Genomic DNA, 9943 nt, shown 5'->3' on the forward strand with positions numbered 1-9943 from the left:
CTGCACTGAACAACACCATCCCGCACTGAACAACACCATCCCGCATTGAACAACACCATCCTGCACTGAACAACACTATGCCGCACTGAACAACACCATGCCGCACTGAACAACACCATTCCGCACTGAACAACACCATGCCGCACTGAACAACACCATCCTGCACTGAACAACACCATCCCGCACTGAACAACACCATGCCGCATTGAACAACACCATCCTGCACTGAACAACACCATCCTGCACTGAACAACACCATGCCGCACTGAACAACACCATGCCGCACTGAACAACACCATGCCGCACTGAACAACACCATGCCGCACTGAACAACATTATGCCGCACTGAACAACATTATGTCGCACTGAACAACACCATGCCGCACTGAACAACACCATGCCGCACTGAACAACATTATGCCGCACTGAAAAACACCATGCCGCACTGAACAACACCATCCCGCACTGAACAACACCATGCCGCATTGAACAACACCATGCCGCACTGAACAACACCATGCTGCACTGAACAACATTATGCTGCACTGAACAACAAGATCCTGCATTGAACAACACCATGCCGCACTGAACAACACCATCCTGCACTGAACAACACCATCCTGCACTGAACAACACCACCCCGCACTGAACAACACGATCCCGCATTGAACACCATCCCGCACTGAACAACACCATGCCGCACTGAACAACATTATGCCGCACTGAACAACACCATGCCGCACTGAACAACACCATCCCGCACTGAACAACACCATGCCGCATTGAACAACACCATGCCGCACTGAACAACACCATCCTGCACTGAACAACACCATCCCGCACTAAACAACACCATGCCGCACTGAACAACATTATGGCGCACTGGACAACATTATGCCGCACTGAACAACACCATGCCGCACTGAACAACACCATGCCGCACTGAACAACACCATGCCGCACTGAACAACACCATGCCGCACTGAACAACATTATGCCGCACTGAACAACACCATGCCGCACTGAACAACACCATGCCGCACTGAACAACACGATCCCGCATTGAACAACACCATCCTGCACTGAACAACACCATGCCGCACTGAACAACACCATGCCGCACTGAACAACACCATTCCGCACTGAACAACACCATGCCGCACTGAACGACACCATCCTGCACTGAACAACACCATCCCGCACTGAACAACACCATGCCGCATTAAACAACACCATGCCGCACTGAACAACACCATCCTGCACTGAACAACACCATGCCGCACTGAACAACACCATGCCGCACTGAACAACACCATGCCGCACTGAACAACATTATGCCGCACTGAACAACATTATGCCGCACTAAACAACATTATGTCGCACTGAACAACACCATGCCGCACTGAACAACACCATGCTGCACTGAACAACATTATGCCGCACTGAACAACACGATCCCGCATTGAACAACACCATCCCGCAGTGAACAACACCATGCCGCATTGAACAACACCATGCCGCACTGAACAACACCATGCTGCACTGAACAACATTATGCTGCACTGAACAACACGATCCTAGATTGAACAACACCATGCCGCACTGAACAACACCATCCTGCACTGAACAACACCATGCCGCACTGAACAACACCATGCCGCACTGAACAACATTATGCCGCACTGAAAAGCACCATGCCGCACTGAACAACACCATCCCGCACTGAACAACACCATGCCGCATTGAACAACACCATGCCGCACTGAACAACACCATGCTGCACTGAACAACATTATGCTGCACTGAACAACACGATCCTGCATTGAACAACACCATGCCGCACTGAACAACACCATCCTGCACTGAACAACACCATCCTGCACTGAACAACACCACCCCGCACTGAACAACACGATCCCGCATTGAACAACACCATCCCGCACTGAACAACACCATGCCGCACTGAACAACACCATTCCGCACTGAACAACACCATGCCGCACTGAACAACACCATGCCGCACTGAACAACACCATGCCGCACTGAACAACACCATGCCGCACTGAACAACATTATGCCGCACTGAACAACACCATGCCGCACTGAACAACACCATCCCGCACTGAACAACACCATGCCGCATTGAACAACACCATGCCGCACTGAACAACACCATCCTGCACTGAACAACACCATCCCGCACTAAACAACACCATGCCGCACTGAACAACATTATGGCGCACTGGACAACATTATGCCGCACTGAACAACACCATGCCGCACTGAACAACACCATGCCGCACTGAACAACACCATGCCGCACTGAACAACACCATGCCGCACTGAACAACATTATGCCGCACTGAACAACACCATGCCGCACTGAACAACACCATGCCGCACTGAACAACACGATCCCGCATTGAACAACACCATCCTGCACTGAACAACACCATGCCGCACTGAACAACACCATGCCGCACTGAACAACACCATTCCGCACTGAACAACACCATGCCGCACTGAACAACACCATCCTGCACTGAACAACACCATCCCGCACTGAACAACACCATGCCGCATTGAACAACACCATGCCGCACTGAACAACACCATGCCGCACTGAACAACACCATGCCGCACTGAACAACATTATGCCGCACTGAACAACATTATGCCGCATTGAACAACACCATGCCGCACTGAACAACACCATGCTGCACTGAACAACATTATGCTGCACTGAACAACACGATCCTGCATTGAACAACACCATGCCGCACTGAACAACACCATCCTGCACTGAACAACACCTTTCCACACTGAACAACACCATGCCGCACTGAACAACATTATTCCGCACTGAACAACACCATGCCGCACTGAACAACACCATGCCGCACTGAACAACACCATGCCGCACTGAACAACACCATGCCGCAATGAACAACACCATCCCGCACTGAACAACACCATGCCGCATTGAACAACACCATGCCGCACTGAACAACACCATCCCGCACTGAACAACACCACCCCGCACTGAACAACACGATCCCGCATTGAACAACACCATCCCGGACTGAACAACACCATGCCGCACTGAACAACACCATTCCGCACTGAACAACACCATGCCGCACTGAACAACACCATGCCGCACTGAACAACACCATGCCGCACTGAACAACACCATGCCGCACTGAACAACATTATGCCGCACTGAACAACACCATGCCGCACTGAACAACACCATCCCGCACTGAACAACACCATGCCGCATTGAACAACACCATGCCGCACTGAACAACACCATCCTGCACTGAACAACACCATCCCGCACTGAACAACACCATGCCGCACTGAACAACATTATGGCGCACTGAACAACATTATGCCGCACTGAACAACACCATGCCGCACTGAACAACACCATGCCGCACTGAACAACACCATGCCGCACTGAACAACATTATGCCGCACTGAACAACATTATGCCGTACTGAACAACACCATGCCGCACTGAACAACACCATGCCGCACTGAACAACACCATGCCGCACTGAACAACACGACGTCGCACTGAACAACACGACGCCGCACAGAACAACACGACGCCGCACAGAATAACACAATACCGCACAGAACAACACAATACCGCACAAACAGTTTTAGATAATATTACGTCGCAGTCATGTGACGCGGACATGACGTCAATAGGCGGAACTCACGGCAAAATTATAATCCGTGGGCGTGGCTTGCAACAGGAAGTAGGAAAGCGGCAGTTCTGGCAAACAAGACACAGCTGTTAGTAACACGATGACTAACAAGGCAAATATTTTTGTTTTCAGCTTGCAACTTGACCGTCTAGAGCGTACAAGGTAATTACAACTGTTTTTTTTTAGCCCTGAAAAGCGAGGGAGTGTGGCGTTTGGGAGGAATGTCGAACTCGGCGTCTGCTTCCAGCCACAGACGCCAAATTTCGACGATTATTTCGACTGGTCAACGGTTGTAAATTATTGCGTTGACTAAAAACTTTATTTAACTCTACTCTTAACTTTGCCGTTTCAGATATGCGGGTATTACACCGCGGAAATGACGTCAATAGGCTGAACTCTCGCCAAAATTCAAATCTGTGGGCGCAATGGCCTTGAGCGAGACACCGGATACAAACACGACGATTATCAACAGAAATATCTTTATTTTCCGCTTGCAAGTGGACCGTCTAGAGCGTACACGGTAAGTACAACTCATTGTGTTTAAAAAGATTTACGTTTGTGTAGTTTGCGTTGCGTTGTATCTGTGAATGTTGGTTGAGGCTAAATGTTAATGTTTAATTTCATTCCTTTAGGTTCCACGGTGTTTGTTGGCTGTATGTTTTCCACTGCAAGAAGAGGCTCGTATCATTGACCAGCAGGAGCTACAATGGTGAGTACCCCTTTCGTCTTCCATTTATGTTAAACACTTCCTATTTCATGTCTAACAGTACTCGATTTAACAAATAACCATAAATAAATACAGTGTGGGCAGTCACGTTAACATATGTGATTATCCTGCCTAATATGTTTATCACAAATATGTCACTAATCACTAATATGTTTATTTGTTTATCACAACACCTTTGGACCTTCAGCAATCGATTATTTCCCTTCATCTACATAGAGACAGAACGATGGTGTCTTAAACATCTCATTCATTTCACCAAATAACTTCACGCAGGTGGATAACGGCCGTCTCGGTCACGCTATGTTGCGTAATGCAGTTTTGAAGAACCAAATGCATTTATTCAATGAATAAGTCAAGCTAGTTCTATGTTTATGATGTTGTAAGTTACGGTACCGATTGAAGTTGAGTTCGAAGCCAGTGGAAAACAGCGCTGCGTTTGTGCTCTCCAGGTACAAATGTTGTGATCTCTGACTGACGACCGGGCGAGACTCGAGTAAGAGATGTCCAAACGAGCTCCGGCAGGGCGGGCCAAGGCGGAGCGAACGGACGCCCTTCAGGCCGCCAATGACGAGCTGAGAACCAAACTGATGGACGTCCAGTTAGAACTTCAGCAGGAGAAGAACAAGGTGAAAACCTCAACAGACAGACACTGCCTGCCTCCCTGCCTGCCTCCCTGCCTGCCTCCCTGCCTGCCTCCCTCCCTCCCAGTTTTCCCGATGTAGATTAGACATGCGTGTGCCATGACTGTGTCAGCCTACATCAACAAATGCACCGAGGACGTCAGCACCACTAAGAATATCATCACCCGGGGCAACCAACGACCCTGGATGACTGAGGAGGTACGTCAAACGCTACGAGCGCGGAACTCTGCCTTCAAGTCTGGCGACAAGGAGACACTGAGGACAGCGAGAGCCAACTTGAACCGTGCCATCAGGATAGCGAAGCGAGACCGCAGTCGAAAATTTCAGGATCGTTTCCACGACGTCAAAAACATCAGGAGTATGTGGCAAGGCATACGGGCGATTACAGACTACAACTCACCCTCCCCCCCCCCGGTGGGTGTAGTTGATGCTGACTTTCTAAATGGTCTAAATAACTTCTTTGGGAGGTTCGAGGCACTAAACGGCACTCCAGCAGTTAAAACTGTCCCCCATCAGGAAGAGGAGGTACTCTGCCTTGACTCCGCCGATGTGTTGAAGACCCTGAGGAGAGTCAACCCCTGTAAGGCCCCTGGCCCCGACAACATTCCTGGGCGTGTGTTCAGGGAATGTGCAAGTCATCTGGCTGGGGTCATCACAGACATTTTTAACACCTCGCTGGGCCAAGCCACAGTGCCGGCGTGCTTTAAGACTGCCTCCATCATTCCGGTGCCGAAGAAACCTCAAATCACCTCATTTAATGATTACCGGCCTGTTGCACTGACTCCGGTTATGATGAAGTGCTTCGAAAGGCTGCTTAAAGGTCACATCGTTTCCAGACTCCCCCTATTATTTGACCCGTTCCAGTTTGCCGACCGGCAAAACCGCTCCACTCAGGACGCCATCTCCTCCGTTCTTCACCTGAGCCTGGCTCACCTGGAGGAGAAGAACACCCATGTGCGGAGGCTGTTCCTGGACTTCAGCTCAGCGTTTAACACCATCATCCCACAGCATCTGGTAGGAAAATTGGAACACCTGGGCTTCAACACCCCCCTTCGCAACTGGCTGCTAGACTTCCTCACCAACAGACCTCAGTCAGTCCGGGTCGGACAGAACACCTCTGATGTCATCACCCTCAGCACAGGCTCCCTTCAGGGCTGCGTCCTGAGCCCCCTGCTGTGCACCCTGATGACACACGACTGCGTCCTCAGGTTCACCACCAATCACATCGTGAAGTCAGCAGACGACACAACGGTGGTGGGGCTCATCAGAGACAACAACGACCTGGACTACAGAGAGGAGGTGGAGCAGCTGGTGGGCTGGTGCAGAGAAAACAGCCTGATCCTGAATGAGGAGAAGATGAAGGAGATCATCGTCGACTTCAGGAAAAAACAGCCTCACCACGCTCCACTGATCATCAACAGCTCAGCTGTGGAGGTGGTCAGCACCACCAAATTCCTGGGGGTCCACATCACAGAAGACCTCACCTGGACTATGAACACTACGGCACTGGTCAAGAGGGCACAGAAGCGCTTGTACTTCCTGCGGAGGATGAGGAGAGCCCACCTGCCCCCACCCATCATGAGGACGTTCTACAGGAGCACCATAGAGAGCATTCTGACAAGCTGTCTCTCTGTGTGGTGTGGAGGCTGCACCGCCTCCGATTGGAAGAACGTGAGGAGAGTGGTGAGGACAGCAGAGAGGATCATAGGGGCTCCTCTTCCCTCCATTCAGGACATTTCATCTCAGCGCTGCATGTCCCGTGCCCGTAACATCATCAATGACCCATCACACCCCCACCATGGACTGTTCTCCCTGCTGCCCTCTGGGAAGAGGTTTGCAGCATCCGCTGCAGGTCCACCAGGTTCTGCAACAGCTTTTTCCCTGCTGTCATCAGACTGTTGAACACTAGAACTGTTGAGCTCTAAACTGAACTCTGCATCACACATTCACAGAACTGTACTTTATGACACTACGGACCTCTATCTTGCACTATCTCGCACTACCAACTTTACTGAACTTGTATAAACCCTTTAAATAGAAGTTTAATACATGGTTTAGCATTCCTCTGCACACTCTTGAATACTGTTTTGCCTACTTGCACTATTGCATAATTATCACTGCTGCACTTTATACTTATTTTTAATATATATATATATATATATATATATATAGTATATATGTATATATATATATATTTTCATAGGATATGTTACTTCTATTCAACTGCAATATCACTACTTTGTTGTAAGACGTATGCAACGGAATTTCGTTTTGTATGCACCATGTGCAGACAAGATGACAATAAAGTTTGTCTAAGTCTAAGTCTAAGTCATGTCAGGTCAGCTGTCTGGAGAGAGAGAGAAGTCAGGACCTGCGGGCGGAGCACCACCGTGCCACCGCCGCCATGACGGAACTCAAAAGCAAACTCCATGAGGAGAAGCAGAAAGAGTTAGCCATTACCAGGGAGACATTACTGCGGCAGCATGAAATGGAGCTGATGAGAGTGATCAAAATCAAAGATGGAGAGATCCAGCGACTGAATGCCTTGGTCCTCAGCCTGAGGGACGGCTCCATGGACAAGGTGATCCGCTCTATCCGTGTCTGACTATCCGCACGCCACGTCGGGCTTCGATGCGGCCGCTACCGTATTGTGTAGCTTGTCCCCAGTAAGCGTCGCGGCGCTCCGTTGCGGTCTCAACGGCCCGGTGTGGCGCAATGTCTGCTCAGGTGAGGAGGGGGGGCGCTTTGCTGGCGGAGGTGGAGGAGACGCGGCGGTGTCGGGAGACCGAGCGGTGTCGCCTCCACCAGGAGCGCGGAAGAAGCCCTGGCAGCGGCCCAGCAGGCCTGGCAGTCCCGAGCGGCCGAGCTCCGATCGGCTCATCACCAGCATCGGGAGGAGCTGAGCCGAACCAAGAGAGACTGCGAGAGGGAGATCCGCCGACTGGTAGGACTGATCAGATGCGCGGTGCGTGGCTATGTTCCCAATTTCGTTGTATACCTGCAGTGCAATGACACCTAAGGCATTCTATTCTATTCTATTTCACAAGAAGAAAATGTCCGGTTGCTCGCTTCGCTTTTGTCACAGCAAAGGTGTTCTAGTCGATTCAAGAAAAAAATTGGCCGGTTGCTCTCTTTGTTTTTGTCACAATTCTGGCAAATGAGTTTGCCCGCCTGCCTGAGCGCTCCCCGTTTGTACATCCAGACGGATGAGATCAAGCTGAAAGACAGAGCGGTTAGTGTTTTGGATGAAGCCCTGGGGCCGGCCACGTCCACCGCCTTCAGCTGCAGACTCAGGCTGCCGAGCAGCAGATCGCTGCCCTGAGGGATTCCCAAAGGGCGGGCCTAAACTACCCTGGAAGTGGGGTCAACGCCGCTACTAGCAATCCTCTTCATTGCGTAAGCCACCTCATCACACACTTGCAGTACGCATGACTTAGTTCGTTGCTGGAGGAAGGTAGCACAAAAACAGTTTTGAACTTTGAACGAGTGCTTGTGTGTGTGTGTTGCGGGGCGTTTTCAGTCTCAGGAGGATCGGGACACGCGACGGTTTCATCTGAAAATCGCTGAGCTCAGCGCAGTCATCAGGAAACTGGAGGATCGAAACGCCCTGCTTTCTGAAGAGCGCAATGAACTGGTAATTTATTGACGGCACGCTTGAAGGTTTGCGCTACGTTTGATGCGCGCCATCCAGCGAGGCACCCATTGCGCTTGCTTATTAGTTGAGCGGCGCGGCGAGTCGGTTGCCTGGTAGATGTCTTTTATTGGGAGCCAAAGCCACGATTCCGTTCAAACCGATGCAAAAGGAATGGATACGTTCTGGCCCGCGTGTTGTGCGTCTTTCACATCCCGCACTTCATGCTTGCAGCTAAAGCGACTGAGAGAAACAGAAAGCCAGTTTCTGCCACTCCTGTACAAAAACAAACGCCTGAGCAGGAAGAATGAAGAACTCTCGCTGGTGCTGTGTCGCCTTGAAAACAAAGTGCGCTTTGTCACCCAGGAGAACGAGGAGATGGCAAGCTTGGTAAGTCGACGCGGACAACGGCGGCGTGCCAACAGAGTCCACTGCATTTGTGTTCCACAGAGAAGGCCTAGTTCGCTCAATGACCTGGACCGCGGTTGCGGCCAGCAGGACGGTGAAATGGAGTTCCTTCAAGTTGTGGAGCAGCGGCACATCATCGACGACTTGTCCAAGGTCTTCAGGCAGGCGACTCGGTGCACGTACGGCAGCGCCGCGCTCGCTCGCTGTCGCCAGGAAACCTTTTCCGTCCAAAGCTTGGCCGGCGGCCGCCATCCAAAAAATTGGCCCCTTAAATTCCGACCTTTCAAGCAGGAGCATTGTGCGCACGCGTTTGAACACGCTTTAGACTTGTTTTGCCGTTTTCAGCAGCTCAAAGCTCCCGTTTTGTCAGCGCCTTTGCCACTCGCTGTGCGCTGAAAACGACGGACTTGCCCGGCTGCTCAGCCCGTCAACCATGAGCCGCGAGCGCGACGTCATTGTCCGTAGGCAGCTAGTGGCAAAATGCACCCTGTTAGAGTTGCGCTCGCTGCAACTTATTACCACACGGGAGACAAGTAAGTTCTTTTGGACACCTGCAGGTGGAGAGTCCATCCGTTGTACGAATGAAGTCTGACTCTCGGCTCCTGCACGAGCATTTTAATTAAGAGAAACAGGGTGGGTGTAAGAGTGGATTGAATAGAGGAAGCCCTTGACCTCTAGTCAAAACATAGCAAGGGGTGTTTTACGACTTTGTGTAGGAAGGGATAAGCGATAGGGATAAATAAGGGATAAATAATATTATTTATTACAGGTCGCAGTCAAAGTCAAAGCAACACAATGATACGATAAAGATAATCTG

The 9943-nt window shown here is 50.8% G+C and overlaps 1 protein-coding gene across 1 annotated transcript; it reads left to right on the forward strand.

Annotated features, from left to right (window-relative positions):
* Window positions 1–4083: 4083 nt before the first annotated feature.
* Window positions 4084–7692, forward strand: LOC148378437 (janus kinase and microtubule-interacting protein 3-like). Its single transcript, XM_088367898.1, has 4 exons — window positions 4084–4239; window positions 4352–4428; window positions 4896–5072; window positions 7426–7692. The coding sequence occupies exons 3-4, from the start codon at window positions 4947–4949 to the stop codon at window positions 7690–7692; spliced, it is 393 nt and encodes a 130-aa protein (XP_088224024.1). The 5' UTR covers window positions 4084–4239; window positions 4352–4428; window positions 4896–4946.
* The last annotated feature ends 2251 nt before the right edge of the window (window positions 7693–9943 follow it).

Source organism: Syngnathus floridae, unplaced genomic scaffold (assembly GCF_059516105.1).
Source record: "Syngnathus floridae isolate MCC-2025c unplaced genomic scaffold, RoL_Sflo_1.0 HiC_scaffold_45, whole genome shotgun sequence".
In the NCBI taxonomy this organism is placed as follows: Eukaryota; Metazoa; Chordata; class Actinopteri; order Syngnathiformes; family Syngnathidae; genus Syngnathus; species Syngnathus floridae.

Excerpts from the sequence above, each read along its gene's own strand:
- LOC148378437 (XM_088367898.1), top strand. The coding sequence starts at position 4,947 with ATGTCCAAACGAGCTCCGGCAGGGCGGGCCAAGGCGGAGCGAACGGAC. Across the intron at positions 5,073-7,425 it reads TTCAGCAGGAGAAGAACAAG|GTCAGCTGTCTGGAGAGAGA; the intron begins GTGAAAACCTCA and ends AAGTCATGTCAG.